The sequence below is a fragment of the Lemur catta genome, chromosome 4 (assembly GCF_020740605.2).
Source record: "Lemur catta isolate mLemCat1 chromosome 4, mLemCat1.pri, whole genome shotgun sequence".
NCBI lineage: Eukaryota > Metazoa > Chordata > Mammalia > Primates > Lemuridae > Lemur > Lemur catta.
In genome coordinates, this window is record NC_059131.1 from 90,291,321 (window position 1) to 90,310,015 (window position 18,695).

The 18,695-nt window shown below is 33.9% G+C and overlaps 1 protein-coding gene across 2 annotated transcripts in view; it reads left to right on the top strand.

Moving 5' to 3' along the window:
- The window catches only part of LOC123637330 (slit homolog 2 protein-like), a 65,707-nt gene that overhangs the window by 9,645 nt on the left and 37,367 nt on the right, over positions 1–18,695 (top strand). Inside the window, exons 4-5 of one of the 2 annotated variants that reach the window (XM_045550448.1) lie at positions 5,034–5,105; positions 16,884–17,387. In XM_045550448.1, coding sequence (XP_045406404.1) covers positions 5,034–5,105; positions 16,884–16,911 — 100 coding nt within the window. In that variant the 3' untranslated portion in view covers positions 16,912–17,387. Of the gene's footprint in view, positions 1–5,033; positions 5,106–16,883; positions 17,388–18,695 lie in introns of those variants that run through there. The other variant, XM_045550449.1, reaches the window with a different exon arrangement.

Here is an 18,695-nt window from a genome sequence, read left to right on the forward strand (position 1 = left end):
TTGTGGACCATTTTATAAATTCTGAAGAAGCAAGGCTGTTTATTTTTCCCACATCTGTTTTGGGCCCATCCTTTGTGGCAATGTTTGCTGGATGCTGTGTCCTTTATACCTCCCCTGAAATGAGTAGTTTAGTTTGCACTGTTACAATGTATTTGTGGAAGCAGTGAATGTCAAATATTTTAATTCAGTCTTTCATTCCTTTGGGATACCTTTCTGCTTGAATTATGACTTCGAGACTGAATTTCACAACTTCACATAGAATGAGACTTTTTCTGTGTGGACTTCATATATATTGCAATTATCTTTTTTCAAAGTAAGTTTTATCTGCTGTACTAGAGGAATATTGTTTAACATGCTTTCAGAGTAAAAACGTGGTAACAGTGGAGCTGATTTGGTATTGTAAAAATTGGAATATTGATTTATAACAACATTTACAAAAATATTTGATTGTTGTCTTTATAGCATTCATTCATTCTGGATGCAGGTAGACAGTTATGGAGTACTGGCCATGTGCTGCTTGTTTTAGATTCTGGCAATAAAGCATAGGGTGTAGTTTATCTAGATACCCCTGTTGTTAGGCACCTTGTAACTTTCTCTGCTGGTGATTGGTGCCCCATGGACTACCAGGCAAAATATTCATTGATTGTATTGTTGATAATGCTTTCTAAGGAGATACAATCACCCCTTCTCCCTTTTAAAATCAGAAACATTAGATAAGAGTGACATCAGAAGTCCCCTGGTTTCAGTTCTGCTGAGAGATCTTGCTTACATTTATACATCTTTCAAAATTTTAGTTTTCTCATCTTTAAAACAGGAATAATTACTGTTATATCTCATAGTGGTGGTACATGAGTTAAGTGAGATAATGTACATAGTTTCACAAAATACTTGGCACATAGCACTTAAAGAACTCTTGCCGTGCATTATAACACACTTCTTATTTTTCAAAAGCTGAGTTTAGGAATTATATGAGCTGCTAAAGTGTGCATAAAATAAATATGACTTTTTTGCATTCATATTTAGTATCATTTCATTCTGATTTTCTTCTTGCCATATTATATAATCAATAGAGGAGAGGTGAGGAAAGTTCAAATTCCCGTTAAAGGTTTGTTTCAGAGTGTTTTTCATAATCTCTCAGAATCTTCAGAGAAATATCAAAAACTAAGGGGACAAAAGAGGAAACAACATTTTCATTAGTAAGTGTTGACCTCCCTAGCATGGAAAACAAAGGATTAAATTATCATTGATATCACTGCTGTAAATACAAACTTTATTTATGTGGTACAATATAGATGTTAAAGTCTTCGCTTTAAAAATGTTAGAATAAAAACATTTTAAAAAGAGAAGTGGAGTTTACCTCAAAAGAAGCCAAAAGAGGGAGGGAATTAGTTCTACTCTTGATGGTTTATGTATGAGAAATAGGGGGCTAGAAATGATAGACTTTTTAATGTGACATTTTATCGAACACTAATTACAGGCAGCTAACAATACCTTATATTTACAATGACAAGTAAATATGAAGTGTAAAATTTTCACTGGCTTTGGTAAAATTGTTTTCGTTTTACATTTTGTTAGATGAAAGGTTGTGAATATTAATTGAGTTGAGGTGAAAGTTGAAAAAAGTAAGAGACTATAACCTCTACCAAAGGACAAGAGTCACAGGAACAGCTGGCAGATAATTTAAAACAATACTTGTCAATAATGCCCTTCAAATTGAAGTTGTTGAGAGCCAGCATTTCAGAAGCCGTGGTGTTTTGTGTAACACGGAAATATCATTCACCCCTCTGAAAGCCCCACTGAAAAATAGCTGGTAGCACAGAGCAAATGGTTATTGGGATCCTTCTTATTTTTGCCTTGAGAAACAGTATTTTAGAGAGATAATTGCACACCTTTTTGAAACCATGAATTACAATCTAGAGAATTCTCAGTCCTAGGATCTTGTGGGCAGATTCCATCCAGGAGTGATAACACAAAAGATAAATGTCACTATACCTCTGTTTCTCCTTGGGCACAATTAGTTGTCCCTGCTCTGAACAATGGTTAATTGACTCACCTGGTCTGTTTAACAGCACTAATTTATTTTGGCTTCCATAAATAATATTATGCAATGCTTTGATTCACTGCATGCTGTTTTCCTGTTCTGGGACTATCAGATTTTTAACTTCAACTCATTTACATTAGAGTTCTTATTGTGACATCATCTCTTCAAGCCACTGAAAATTTTTCTGTGGCGTTAAAAAGTAGGCTACTTTTTTTCAGCTCTATTTAGTAATTGTTATGCACCTTAATATTCTTTAAAGAAATTCAGATTTTTTAAAAAACCATCACATTGTAAGCTTAATATGTGTTAGCTATTACTTGTGGAGTGAGTTAAGAATCACTGGGAATGAGAAAATGATGATAATAATTAAGAAAAAGACACCGTGCCCAATCTGAAATATCTCCTTTCTCACAATATATGAAATTATACTGATGTGGACCCATTAACAAGAAAGCTAGTAGCAGCTGTCAAGTCATGTTTATATCTTCATTTGTTTAAACACATTGATTCTTTCCAACTTCTAGGTGATGTTGAAAACGTGTGGGGTGAAGGGTGGTAGGCAAGGAAGTTGGTGGAAGGGAAAGGAGGAAGCTGCTATCTAGGGCATATGAAAGCAGGTTTGATAGTCCAGCTTTGGACAGCTGGAAAGTGACATGAAACCTAAGGCAGGTACCCCAAAGAGTATGCCAGAGAATAATTGGCCTAATATAAAATGCATATGCTAAGGCCTTGCTGAAGTGTATCAGAATGCAAAGAGAACAGTGTGTTCTCACTGAGCATTTCCTAAGAACCTACTAAGTGCCAGGAAAGATTAGGAAATGTTGAGTGAGAACAGACTTTTCTCTGTGCTTTTTAATATGGTTCAAAACCTACTAAGTGCCAGGGAAGAAGGAAGGGATTTAGTCTTTATACTTGAAGAGCTGACAGCCTAGTGGGAAAGAGACCAGTATGTGAATAAATATAATACAGTGTAAGGAACTCTTACTTATCAAATGCTATGGGGACACAGCCAAAGGAGGCATTAATTTTATGTAAGAGAATCAGGGGATGTTTCACAGAGGCTGTAAGAAAGCACCATTTGGAGAAAAGGGAAAGCACTCTATATGGAGAGCTGCATCTGAAAGGACTAGGACCTTGCAAAACATGCTTACTCTGGAGAATCACAGATGAGGTTTGTTAATCAGGTGTTTTCTTTTTTATCACCTTATGAAAAAGTTCATCTCTGCTATTTCAGAAAGTGGGATTGGCTCTTTGGGCACTGGGGGTTCTTCCAAGAGTAGTTGCTTTCCTAGAAAACCTCATTACCACTATTGCAAATATTTGTAATCAATTTTTTAGAGACAAATGTAACAAAGTAATAATTAAGCTGTATTTAATTGAAATTGTATAATGGTAGACTCTGGAAGTACTTCCTGAATCATACCCAACAGAGAACAAATGAATAAAAGCTTTTGGATTCACTTTAAATTTAACCTTGTTATGTGCTTTATTCATAAAAATTAGTGCAAATGGAAAATAAATCCACCCTTTCACCACCAGGTTTACTATTTGTCCCCTACTTGTCTTGGCATACAGTTTTATTAGGATACATTTTATTAAGTGTTGAGAATGTTTCTGTAGATGACCAACTTCTTAATAATATGAGTTCATGTAACAAAAGTGATGGTTACCATTATTGCCTTGTGGCATTTGAGAATTGAAAGAAGTTCTTAAGTTCACCTGATCTAGCTTACAGAATTTCCCTTCATTGCATCCTTTGCAGGAAAAAAAATGGGTAGCCTCTGCTTGAATATATTTGGAATAAGGAGTTGAGAGATTTTATTTCTTAATGTCTCTAATTCTTAGAAAGTTCTTCCCTGTAATCTACTTTCTTGGTAGTTACAATCATCTCTCCCATTTTTTCCCTCTGGAGACTAAATAAGTGTAATTCTGCTTCTACCTGATCATCCTTTCAATATGTCAGGGTTAGTATGGCCTCTTCTCCTTCTCCCTTAACATTTATCTTTAAGACTTAAGAAGTACCTCTGGTTTCTTCAGAGTGACATTAGTTTCTGGAACTACTCTCCTCCGGACCTAAGAAGATTTTAAATCATTTGCATGCATCTTACATCACCTCTTTATCATTTTATTTAGATTTGGGGAAAGCAGAGAGATAGAAATTGTTTTTAATTAAATGTTAAATTGTACATTTAAACAGATGGGATTGGGATATTAGTACATCAGAGACAGAATTTGCCTGCTCTTTATTTAGCAGTTGTGCATAGTCCAAAAGAACTTAGATACACAGCATCAGGACTTAAAATTGAGTTAGAGTTGCAATCAAATTCTTTTCTAAAACATTTAAAACATTCCAATATCAGTTAAATATTTAAAAAACATCATTTAAACAGTTTTGATTCCACTATGTGTTGTAACTCTGAGCCTTAAATTCATTTAAGGTTTGTGAGCTGTGGGTTGAGTTTTGAGCTTTGGGTTGGTTTTCTTCTGATTTTGCCTATGGGGACAAATGATGCTGACAGTTTCTCATACATAATTTTTTTCTGATGAAATGAAAAGCTAACAAAATGGAAATTTCCATCTCCCCACAATGCCTTGGCTGAAGATTTAGGTGATTTGGGACAGTGGATGAATTATTTTAAGACACCATTTGCTGTGATATTTCTGCTGTACATTGAAGTCACCTAACTTAGGCTCTAAAGTCTGAGTCACGAAATCCTTTATCATTGTGTATATTCTGGTTGACTGATGTTGCACGGGATTTGAGTTTAGAGTTTAGGCCCCAGTGATCATCCTCTGAGTAAGCATGATGGAAAATTGCTTTAAAGAGTCATGTAACAAAAGGTGTAACCAACTTTTGATTTGCAATGCTTGAATTCTCTTGAATGTCATTTCATTCTTTCTTGAAATACAGGATGAGGCATGACACTACCAAATCACAGTCTTGTCGGGTATTTTCTATGTAACATAAGCTTTGTTTTTGTTTTCTCAAAAGGCGTTTAAACAGAAATCACCTTCAGCTGTTTCCTGAGTTGCTGTTTCTTGGGACTTCGAAGCTATACAGGCTGTAAGTAGACACAAGTAGTTATTGTTGCTTTGGGTAGTACCTTGAGTTTTATTAAATGTATTTTGGATCTGTTTCCTTGTGCTTTCCTGGAATCTGTTCACCGGTAGATTAATGGATTAAAAGTTTGCTTTTTTATTTTTTTTTCCTTAAGGAGATTTATGATTAGTTTTCCAGTGATTCTAATTGTTTCATTTGGTTAGCATTTTGTGGTTTATGCATGTGTTACTGTAATTGTATTCTTCCTTTTTTTTTTTTTTGGTCATATGATGATGGTGAGATTTACCTAATTTTTTGTGGAAACTTTTGATTACATTCTGAAGGGAAAAATTGCTACTGTGCTTCCCCTTAAGAGGAAGTTGGCAGTGTTTTCTTGTAAAGTTGAGGTTTTTAATGTCAGCTTTTTTGGGTATTGTTTCTGTAGTCAAGTACTAGTGTTTATTAGTCTGAAAATATTATTATAAGGTATTTAAAGAAGGCTGTAAAGTTCCTCTTAAATGTGTCTTTTAAAGCCAGAATTTCAAACTCTGCAATGTGAATGACTGTAAGGCAAGGTTTTCATATCAAATACGTCATAGACTGTTAAAGGAACTAGTTCTTTAAAGGAGCATAATGTGAGTATTAGGGAGAATCAGTTTTTCCTCCCTGGGATGCTTGTTCGCTGAGCTAATGTGTAATAGTGAAAACACATTTTTGAAAGGTTTTAAAATTAGATTTTCAGCCATATGAATGATTTTGTGCAGATGGGAGATAAGCTACAAAGTGTTGGGGAAATAAATAGCTATGATTATTGGTGTTCATGCATGTTGTGAAAAAACTGCTGGAATCTAGAGAGTAAATTGCTCAGAGGGGCCCCCACCTGAATGGTGCGGAAGTCCCATGTGGTAGTGTTTGCAGACAAAGTGAGCATAATGCATTTTTCCAAACTTGACTTTGTAGCCAGGGCTTTAGTATTGTTGTTATCAGTTCCTACACCCCTACCCCTATTGTAGCCAGGATCTCTGTTCCGTCCTCCTGCTACCTTAACTCACAGTAAAAAGAACTTCCCCAGCTGTCATACCAGATCTTCTCTCTAAAGAATCTGACTTTCCTGACTTTGTTCCTCTGAAGATAACCAAGCTCACCTAGTAATCTTTCTCTTCTTATTTTTGTTCCCTGCTACTTAAATTGGCCCAATTTAAGTAAATTTTAAAAAATCAAATAAGGGAACCTTGTAACTGCCTTTTTAACACACAAAATGTCTAGGAACTCTCTTTACCAAGGAAATGAGATGTAGATTGCTATAAAGATGAAATGTATGCGTGTCAGTTGATAATTATTTACAAATATCTGTGCTTAGTTTCTAAGAAGGGCCACAGAGCTGATTTTAATACTTATTTCACTGCCTGCTCTAATTATTGGGGATAGAGAAGATTTTTAAAGAATTAATTTACAGGTTAATATACAAGGAATACTGCTAAACTACTGCATTGCTAGTAGTGTACATATAAAAACAACACACAGCGGTCCAGGAAATTCTGTTTTCTGTGCACTATAAAAATATACTTTAAACAGAATAACTGTTATTTGGAATTAAAACTATTAAGTCAAAGAGAATAAAATGTGGGAAGTAACTTCACTATCTCTGAGAAATAAGAATGTTTGATGTTTAGTCTAGAGGTACTTGGATCAGCTTCCCCAGGAGTTTTCAGGTGGTGTAATACATTGCAGAATCCTCCATCAGCAAATTATATTCTGTTTGACATTTTGCCCATTTGACAGTATTGTATAGTAGACCAAGTGATTTTCTATTATGTTTTGTTATGATTTTATAACATTATGCAACTGCTATATGAAAGAAAATGACTTGAAATCTTTAAAAAGTGAATCATAGAAAAAGAACCCGTAAAACTACAAGACAATGTTTTCTAACTGATTAAAGGCACGTTAATAAATGGGAAAATGGGCAGCCAGAAAATGTGTTGAGAATTTTTATGTGCCTGTTTGGCTCAAAAGATTTTCCCTGGGGAGTAATAGAAGCTAAAGTTGTATTTGTTAGGTGGAACTAGTTGTACGAGAGATGTGAATATTTAGGTATGTTTTGATATACCCGAAATTATACCTTGATAGTTTCATGCTTAGTATTGAAAAAAATGCTCCTCATTACTTGGGATTTGTTACCTCACGAAGGTACTGGATGCACTTAGAAACCTTGAAGTGTAGTATTTATTTACATCCTCAAATCAGAACTATTCTTTTGAGTTGAGGAACTGTTGCCTCACCTGAATTAGACTTAGGTGAATTGTTAACAATGATATTTCTCTTGGGAGGATAAGTTATAAGCTGTACGTGAGTACTGTTTTATGATGGTAATTACTAATTAAATTAAACAACCACCATTAAAAGTCTTTAATAAACAAAGGAACAAAAGCTTGTGGAGCTGACGGGTACAGGTTCAGATTTTCTTCATATGGTAGAAGTGCCCGGTAGCATACCTGAAACAAATATTCTAGCAGATGGAAAAATGTGCACAAACCTACATTCAAAAGTATCTTTTAAAATGTTCATTTTAAAATGAATAATTTTCTCAGAAAAAGGACACATGACAGAAAAAAGGATGCAGAATTTTTTGACAAATAATGGGGGAAATTTACGTTGGGAAAAGGAAAGTATTTGACTGGTTGTTGCAAATATTTATAAAGTGAACCACAGTTGCCCTAATGTATAATGCAGTAAAGCCATAAATATCTAGAACTCATGAAAGAAATTTCAAATTTTATTTTCTCTTTTTAAATAAATGCATGATGCTAATATCTAAATTTCTTTTCTTATTCTATCTTTTGCTCCTTCTTAATAAAATTTTTCCCTTATATGTCATCAGTAAAATAGTTTACCAGTTCAATATATAGTTTATACACTGATGTTTAATTTTTAGCATTGTTTGCTTAGATTAAAGCTAATCTGAGGTACTGGACATTGTGCTGATTTTCTCTGAGCTTTCATGATAGATAATCACCATTTGACTCATGGCTGAAAAAAAGATGCCAGGGGAGGAAGCGCACATGCTTTTTGCAAACTCTAAATGCAATATGAAAGAAAAAGAGGGTACACTGAATATGAATTATGATTCGACACGGTTGGTTGCTGCTAGCGGCCAAATACGCTTTTCCTTTGCTGTCTGCTCCAATTTCTCTTTGGACGAGTTGAGAGAGCACTACATGTCCAGGTCAAGATGTTTGCTCAGAAATAGTAGTACAGTTGCAGCTGTGTTTGTTGGAGCAGGAGACTAGTTTAAATAGCATTACCATTTATCCAGTCCATTAACAGAACTCTGTAAAATAATACCAACTCTGCATAAACTACAGGACAGTGTAATAAAATTACAAGCACTTGTTGACAGATGGGAAGTGTAAGTAAAGGGAAAGTAAAATACGGGGCAATAGGTTATAGGTTTAAAAAGGCAGCACATAGTTTTCTTAACGTATATAGAGACCCTCTCCTCTCCTTTGCTCCTCCTCCAAAACAGAGGTTGCATTTTTATCAACCTAAGAGTGAAGAAAATTATTTTTAGAGAAATCTGGCACTGGTTAACTGAAAAAGAGATTGCAGTGAGTTTTGAAACAACTGATTATGATTGACTGAAATTTATGAGTAGCATATGCAAATCTTCCTGATAAATGTAACCTTACAGGTGGCTTAGGAGTGAGTGATTCACACTTTCTGATTTGAGTTTGCAGCTACTAATCCAGGCTCATTAGAGAGGAATTTCATTGGTAGTACTGTGGTTAGGCATTTGGTTATAAATATTTGATTTGTGGTTTTCAGTTTATTTCTTTGAGTATTATTATATTTACTCAGACTTCTAACATAAGCTTAAGTATCTAAAGCATTTTGTAGAAATTCATTTTTCACTTGTATCTATTGAACCAAAACTAAACAAAGAAACAAAAATAACTGCATATATCCCAGGGACTCACTTTTTTTTTTACTTCCTTGAATAAAATCTTTTTATTTCTGGTTCACAAGTGACATTTATTATTCCCCAGCGAGTTTTAGAGCCACTAAATTCTCTAACATTATAAATAGAATTTTAAAGCCAAGGACTCTTTTTATGGCCTAGTGAATACTTACCTGAGACAAATAGATTTTGACTGCATAATTTGATTGGCCAGGTCATAATTCATTTGCTGTCAGATAGGATCTCAAGTTCTCAAAATTGTTTTTGATAACTATAATAATTGGGACTTTTTAAAGAGGAAAACTTAATTTTTTATTAAGATAATAAATTGATTTGCTAAGCATAACAAATACACAATTAAGCTGTCTTTATTTTCCTTTCCTCCACTCCCATAGAAGGAGCCTTGGGTTTTTTTTTTTGTTTTTTTTTTAATAGTTATAAGAACAACACGTGTTCATTGTAAAAAGGTTTAGGAAATTCAGAAAAATTGAAAAGAGAAAGTAAAAATTATTCATTATCTCACCACCTGGATAGAACCACTTTATACTTGTTAATTATTATTACCTTGGTTTTATCTTATGATTATGCATACAGATGTTGATTATACATGTATTATGAAAACATTTTTTTTAATATCCCTGGGGTCTACTATAAGGCTTGACCTTTAGAAACTCTCAGTAAGTGTTTGATGTATTGAATTAAATCTCTGTTGGGTTCAGGGTTTGTAACTTGAATGAGCAAATAGTAACTCTGGGAAGGCATTATGAATAATGGAGAACCAAATTAAATTTAAAGGATAACTTGGCTAATTAAATGTTTGGTCCCCTTAGGTTTTATAAGCATTGAAGAGTTTGAATAGACACGGCACAATCAAAATGATAGCTTTTTCACTTAAGCAAAATATCCCTTAATTCAATATAATGCTGTCCTTATATAAAACTAACTCCCTAGTTCTTGGATGTCAGTTTAGTCTCATAGGATTCTTGTAGTCAAGCATAAAAGCAGAATACAACAGTGGAGCCCGTGTAAAAATTCCTCTTGAATTAATTTCTGCCAGCTCTGATTAAAGTGTGGGCTACTAGAGGTGTCAGGTGCCATAGTTTCCTGCTTCATTTTACTCTTGGCCTCTTTGGCCTCTGCCACAATAAATCCGACAGTGGTTGTGCAGGAATTGCAGGTTACAGTTGCTACGGTTACCGTTGTCCAGCCAGATTGACATCATTACTCATCTAGCGAGCTGCCATGATAGCTACCGCTGATTTCTGTTGCTGAGATTGCCAGAGAGCTTCATGTGCTCAGGATGAAAGTTCTTCAGAAGGTGCTGTGTCTGTGTTATAATGTGGTGTAAGGAAACGCTATTCCTATTGTATACTGATACTTTGCTAAGGGGAAGAGATTGACTTTTGATCTTTGAAAACAAACAACGAATAAAAGAGATAAAACTTAGAAAAGTGTTAACTTTCAGTGATTAAAACATTAAGTCCTTTATTACTTAAATAACTCGCTGATTATTTATTATTACTGGGGTCAAGGACTCTGTTTTTGCCACTTAAAAAATGGAGATATACAAGGAGTATTTAATTTAAAAAGATTACCATTATATAACCAAATGTTTGCTTTCAAGTGGATAGACAAAAGACTTGGCATACTGGTGTCTGAACGTACTTCAGAGTAGCCATTACCAATGCCATGAAAAAGAAAGTGCAAACCATTGAGAAGGACCTGCTTTTGATTTTTTTTTTTTAAATCAACGTGTAATCCTATGATTTAAAGGTTCTAAATCCAATGAAGATTAAGATTGTGTTTGAGATTTTGCCAGGCCTGATGTATATAGTTTTTATTTCAAAAGGATTACTAGTAGAAGACTTGCTGCTGGAGAAAGCCAAAAATTGGCAGGTTTCTGCCGTTGCCAGCGCACAGAGTGGATTCTCTGAGTGTGAAATCCACAGCATAGTTCACGGCATAGGAAAATGAAGTGCAAGAAGGTCTTTACCCCTCAGCTGTACTTATTTCAATGATTGTTTTCCCAAACGTAGATGTTTCTGTCCCCATAAACAAGTACTCATGATATGACAGCTTAGATTTGGAGAATACTGTGATAGATGCTGGGGGAAGAAACTGGCATAATATATGGCCCCACCACGTAATATGTGCTATTTTTGGGCTTTGGCCATTGCTAACATCTGACCTGTAATAGGTACATTAAAGCCTGGAGTGTTCATTGAGAGAACTCTTCTTTTCTGAAACATGAATTTAAGTATATATGGTTTTCATGCCAAAAAGATATCTTGTATGTACGTCATCAGGTAATATTGTAAAATTTGACTGTAAAAATCATGAAATTGTCACAGCAATCTCAAGATTTTAATTTGAGGACTTAAATTTATATAAATATTATTCCTAGGAATAAGTATTGATAAGGTTTTAGTTGTATTTAAGTAATGGTAATGTACTTACATGTTTACATTATGTTTTAAGACACTGAAACCAATATAATTTATACCAGAAGGGAGTTGGCATAAAATGACAGTATTTAAATGTCTCTTCAGGTATCTGTAGTTCTTTTATCTTTGGGAGTTAGTAGATACCCTGGAAGCAAATTTTCTTATCTGGAAAATGGGAATGATAATACTATTCACATTGTGGGGATATGGCAGCCATAATTTAGGTTCTGTATGCAAAAGAACGTGATCAGTTTTCAAGTATGTTAGAAATCATATTTATATTATTATTATTATCTTATTGCAAATAAAAGGAAAATAATAGTCACTGCAGTGTCCTTGCAACTTGTCCTGAATCAGCAAAGTTCCTGATTCTATTGTACCACCCTCTGGCATTTATCCTCAGTATAATAACATGTAAATATGCATAGTCACATTAATTTTTTACCACTACAGATTGACATAAAGTGTCCTTTTCAACCATTTTAGTTCTCTTTACTTGGCTGCAGACAGTACATTATGGCCAGGGTATTCTTAATGAGATTTCTTCACACACTCTCAGTTGATGATTCATATATAAAATTCTTATATAAAATGCATTAGGATAGAAACAAAGAAACTGTGACTCAAAAGCTACTTATGTTAGTCTATATGTTTAAATTGCTGTTTTAATGATGTTTTTCCTGAATGACAAATGAAGGAAAAATATAAATTATTATAGTTAGAAAATGTTGAGTAAACTCCTTAAACCAGAGGTAAACTATTCTGAAAATTGTTCAGAAGATTTGCATAAAGTGCTAAAGAACATGTTTTACTACTAATGTAAATTTCAGTTTCTAAAATGATATAATCCTTTAGCCTTGTGATATATAAATATGATTTGATCTGTGGAACGTTGTCATCTTTATATGAACTGCATATGTGATTTTTGAGTGCATTTTTAGGCCACAAATTATGTCAAAATCCAGTACAAATAGCAAATCTTTTAACATTTAAGTTTAAAGAAGGTTACATAATGAAATAGATTTGAACCAGAGTCGTTTTTTTTTTTGGTCATAATTTCAGTACTTCTCATAAATACAGAGCATTATAGTTAGAGAAATGTGGTATACATCCCGTCCCCTCATTACTTATTTCTCTTAACCTAGTTAATTACCATCATGAGTTCTTAATGGAGGATTAACCTTAAAATATTTGATAAATTGTGATATAAAAAAACCTTTGAAAAGAAGTTTAAAAAGAAACTAAATCCTAGAGAAGGAAGCAATGAAAAGTAAAAAAACCTGTCCATGGCAGTATCCATGGTCTAGGGTACAACATAGAGGTGTGAAATGTTATTAAGAGAACATATGTGTCTCTTGAAACATCCTCCAAATGAGAGTTTACGGCTAAGTACAGCAACTTGATTTAAGTGTTAAAAAAAAAAAAATTTAAAGGGAGAAATAAATAAGTCAGGAAACAGAATGGGAAAAAATAGCTTTGCCCCATCATGATAGGTTTCTTCTACTAGTGAAAGATTAAAGCTTGAAGTATGTGAATAGCTGAGAACAGCACAGAGAAAGGTTGATTGCTTCCCCTCCAACAGTTCCAATTGATTGAAAAAAGCCTAATTTAAAGTTCTGTTTGTTCTATGTCTTAAACCATCAGAATTCTCTTTTAGGACCAGAGGAATGCTCTGGAGGAAAAAGAATCCAAGGATAAAAAGTCATTGCAAGCCAACAATTGTTCCTAATCCTCACAAAATGCTGGAGAAATTAAATTTATTCTTTATTGCTCGAAGTGTTACCTAGGTCACTGGGCGATGGGAAAATTGGACTGGAAGTCGAGTAGGCGCAAGCTTTGTTTTGTGTCTAGATGCTTAACCTTAGACAGGACAAGGCATCTTAGAGTGTTGTGGGAACTGGGTTCAGAGCATTAACACCAAGACTTTTATTACCCCGGATTTATAATAGGCTGTGCTGTCAGGAGATGAAAATGTTGTGTTTACATTTCAGTGTTAAATGATCATTTAATTAACACCTAAGGAAAAAAAAAACTTGTGAAATTCTTAGCAGCTTTTATTGTTGGTTTCCTGGGAGGTTTTAATATCCAAGTTTCATTGAGATTTCTTTTTGTAAGTAGAGACACAAAAGACATTATAAACTTTTTAAGGAAGACAAACAATTTAACCTTGACCCTTTTTTCTGAAATATTAATTTAACTTACATTTTAAATCTGGTATATTTATTTAAAAGGCTTCCAGAGTAATATATTAAAAATGCATCTTAATTGAATACTTTGGTATAAACACTTATATATATTACTTAACTTGCATTCTAAAATTTCTACCGTAAAACATTTGCAATTACTAATTAGTTTATCTTAAGAAGTTTTATATATTTAAATTAGCAATTTTAAACATTTCATATCTTTTAAACTACTGCTCTAGTTACATTGTGTTAAGAATCTGGCTTAAAGTAGGTATTCATAGGCAAGCAAATCCTATGATAAAAAGGTAAATAATATTATATTATTTTCTTCGTTATTTAATTTAAAGATAGTTACTATCATGATGAGAGAGGTGTATATATAGACAGTATTCTATATAGACAGTCTTTCATTAATATGAAAATTCAAATTCACTGCTTTAATTACTAAAAATTAGATTTTACAAATGCCATAATTTACTCCTGCTCTTTTATGAGAAATTTAACTTGATCTTGAGGCAAAGTGATAACATTTGGAAAATATGTACTGTCAAATATTTTTTCTAAAAGTATTATTAGAATTTATATCTTCTCTCATTTTTCCTGGTTAGGAAACTTCATATTCAAACATATGAAAGTTAAAGTGAAATCTTTCTTAATTTTTCCTGACATAAACATGCTGTTATAATGTAGTTTTACTCTCTAAATATACTGTTTTTATTTATACTGAAACAAAAACTACTTTTCCCTGTGTTTTTTTTTAAGTTTGAATTCAAATATTTCAGGATAAACCCCCCTTTCTTCATTATTCATGGTAGAAAAGTGCAAGGAGTATTGAATGTTATTAAAATCTCTTAATAGAAAGCCCTGCTTTGAACTGAGATTTATATTCTTACTCACAAAATGCGGCTGAGCGTCATGTAGGCACTTTGTATGATGTTATATGCTCTCCTTACTTCTATCGAGTTTCAGCTTTTCTGCAAAGCTTCCCTTATTTTTTTTTAACCCACATTCATCTTTTTCTTCCCAAAGCTTCTTCTCTGCCCAGCCTCTAGCCCCAAAACCCTTAAGTAGGAATATTGCTTTAAATTTTATCTCCTTTACATGGGATCCACCTTTTGGTTGAGGCAATCCAAAGACACAAAATGTTTAAAGGTGTGAAAGAGAAAGAGAGAAAGAGGAGTAACAAAATCTGGTTATTTAGTATACTGAATAGCCTGTGTATTCTGAATGACATCGTTTGTTATACCTACTGATGATATTCCAAGCCAACCAGGTGATATGTGTGTGTGCGAGGGGGCAGAGAGTGGATCATGGTCATACCATCTTCATAAAGATGAAGAATACGTATTTAGGACAATTATAAGAAATTTTATTTAACATATATAAATGTGTTGCTTTTTTACTAAGAAAATGCTATGCTTTTATACTGAGAAAGTAAATATTAAAATTTCATACATTAGTTATTTGGAATCTCTGCCTAAAACTTTTAAAAAGACAGATTTCAGTATTTATTTTAGATACGGACTCCAGTTTTGCCTCTTAAAATATAGGAATAGCTGTTCTAAATACAGTGATGCTGTAAAAAATATATTTGAGAGTTACTCGGTTGAACCATTTCATGTATTGAGGTTGGTAGATAAGATATCTAAGATATCTAGAAATACTCTGACCTGGCAGTCATTCGTTTAGTTAAAATTAACTTCCCTTTTGTACCTAACTCTTTCACCTGGCTTTAAAGACCCACCATAATCTCGTTCTACATTACCTCTTCAACTTTATCATTACTGTCACAACGTATATGCTGTGTCTCAGGCAAGCAGATTTTCCTGATGCTACCTGGAAATTCCCAGCACATTTCTGGACTGCTTCCTTGCCTCTTTCTACAGAAGTACAGTTTATCCTCCTCATATAAGCCTCACCTCCTCTATTAAAGCTTTCTCAACTGCTTTCATTTACCTTCACATGATCATTCATTATAGTATAGTAGTTATGAGTACAGACTGTTGATTCAGGCTGCCTGTGTTTCAGTCACTGAATGTGTAACCTTGGGAATGTCACTCAATTACCTGCCCTGTGACTCAGTTTCCCCTTGTATAAAATGTGGATACTAAGAGATTGTACCTCATGAAAGTGTTGTGTGGAGTATTCCCTAAATGAACTAGACTTAGTACAATTTTTGGCCTATAGTAAGGGCTGTGTACTTTATTTTTTTGTTTGTTATTACCATTAAAACTAGTATTATTGTTTTCTGTCTCATAGAATGTTGTCACATTTTAGTTTCTAATCATAGCATGTATGTTAACTTTGCAAAGACTCCTGTCTTACATTTATGCTTATTTCACATACAGCATCCACCCCAGCACTGGTTGGTTTATAAATACTTTTTGACTGAGTGGTTGATGGAAATTAAGCCTGGAAAGGACATTAACAATGGATTGAATTTGGGATGAAATATGTTGGGATGTGAAAAGAACATTGGTTACATTCCTAGCTCTACTGATCACTACCTGCAGATGCAGAGCAAAGTTACTTGACCTTTTTATGACAGTCAGTTTCTTTGCTTATAAAGCATATAGTAGGTGAGATGAGAGGGACCAAGCCCAATGTATTCGCCGTCATATTACCAGAATTTAACATAAAGCCTCCAAACCCCTAGCCTAGGGGATGTTCAAAAATAATTGAGAGAAGGGGAAGAGATCAAAATATATCTGAGATTTGTTCTAACTCTTTTTCAAAAATGTATAGGGAACTCTTCACAGGACTTGCAAGAATTATAATGGTGGGTTTATTCATGGCAATAAACCAGGAAGTAGATAATTAGGTTGTGGATGAGTGAATTTGTGATTGTTCTTTCTCCTATTAGCAATTTAAAAAATAAAGGCAATTTCTTTGCTAGATAAATATAGCCTGCTTACATTTTGCGTGGCTTTGCTATTAAATGTGAATTGTTTGAAGGCTTAGGTTTAAAACAATGAGTAAAGGAGATTTGATGGTTATGCTTTATTAAGTGGTTATCTTGATATTTGATAATCCCTCAATATGAGGAAAGTGGTGTACAACTAAAGCAGTTTCAATAATCACCTGCCTCTCAAACATCGCTAATGTTAGCATGAACAAATAAGTTAAAAATCAAACAAGGCAAATCAAGAGAAAATAATGGAGTTGGTTGATGAAGGTTTCTATGTTCATATTCGTGTTATCTTTTTTGTAACAGTCTTGAGAGCAGGAACCATCATCTGTAATTCTCCCTCGGAAATGCATTGTGCACCCTGGACAATTAATTTTCCTGACCTTTTGAGGAGAACAGAATGTATGGAACCTGAATACCCTGAAGGCAAATGGAATCTGGAGTCTGTTTCTAAGAGGCAGGAGCTGCTCTCTGAGTTGGTGTGGTTTTCTTTCCCTCTCTTTAAGAGGAATGAATTCCACACCTAATGAGTAGTTTCAAGGAAGGTTGTTAATCAGGTATTCCAAGTGACCACCCTGGATTCTTCTTTTATTACACGGGAACGTGAGGGAATGAGAAAGCAACATAGTTACATTTGATAAAAGGAAACACCTTTTTTCCTCTCCCCACCCACTATGTAATCCCCTGGAATTTAGTTGAGGCAGGAGATTACTGCAGCAAATAATGTGTTTGAAAAAGCAAAGTTGTATGAACAAGAATAACACTTGTAGCTACAATAATTCTGTTAAAAATCACAAAGTATATAAATTGTCATATTTCAGGGTTTTAGAATTTTCACCTTAGAGTTTTCACCTAAGGGGGTCAGAAAAGAATTTTTCCTTAATCGTTGTCAATCTCACAGTGAAGCAGGACACACGGGCATTACCACTATCAACATTATATTATTTTCTTTTCTGAATTAGCAGATATCATTCTGCTGCCCTAAGATAGGATACTAGATCAAGATCAGATGAAGAACTTAAAAAAATGTGATAGAGGAGCAGAAAAGGAACTATAAATATAACTGAATTTCATTCAAATGGGCAAATGTTATTCTTCAACCCTTCCCATTTTTAGAAGCCGTACCTTATATGTAAAGAGAGAAAAGTGGTTTAAAACAACAACAATAGAGTCCAGATATTGCTTTCTTTTCTAAATTAAGTTACCTGGTTGAAGAACACTGTTCAAGTGTAGGTGAAGATGTTTTGATAGAGATTTAGTTGCCTCCTAGTAAATGTTACGGCCCCGATCATCAGTGTGGTATCTATTACAAGATGCTTACTTTGGTTGTATTTTTATAAGATGATTCAGTTTTCGATTTTTTAAAAAGTATAGCTTTTCTCCCCAATTCTCAAGCATATGTTGTTCGAATACTTTGTATTTATTGCTATATTAATTTCACACTGTTTTATATTTCAAAGAAGTGCCTCCTAAAGTGTGCTTTCTAGTGGTCCAAGAAAAAGGTATTCTGTGGTCAGATGTGTTGGGAAATAATTAAAGTCACATCCCCTGTAGGGACTACAGTGTACACTTGTGTATTAATCTCCAAGACATACTACAATAAATAAATCTGTTCAACTTTTCAAATTTTGTTTTTTGAAGTTATTTGGCTATACAGTCCCTCTTCTTTCTCCACTTTTCTTGTTTATTCCAGTTAATCCAAATAGCAAGAATAGCCTTTAGCTATTCCAAAGAATAATTACTTTTCATTACTTCTGATCAAGATTTTCTTAAAATAAAAACTATATTGGAGACAGTGGGTTGAAGTGTGTTATTCTATTTGTACCAACATTGTCAGCTGCAGGACATTTTCCAGTGTATTGGTCTGATAAATCTGTTCTTCTCAACCCACCTTTGAAGGTGAATTTGGCATTCTCTTGTTACCTTGAGGAATGGAGAAACTTAGATTCTTTTATGACAATTTTATTAACTTAGCACCAGTATTTGTTTTATGTATTTGTGTGTCTGTGTATGCATGTGTGTTGTGTGTGTGTGCACATGCTCACGTGCACACACATGGAAAGCCACTCAACTACCATTTTAACGACTTTAACGTTTTATAGCTTCACTCTTTCTCTC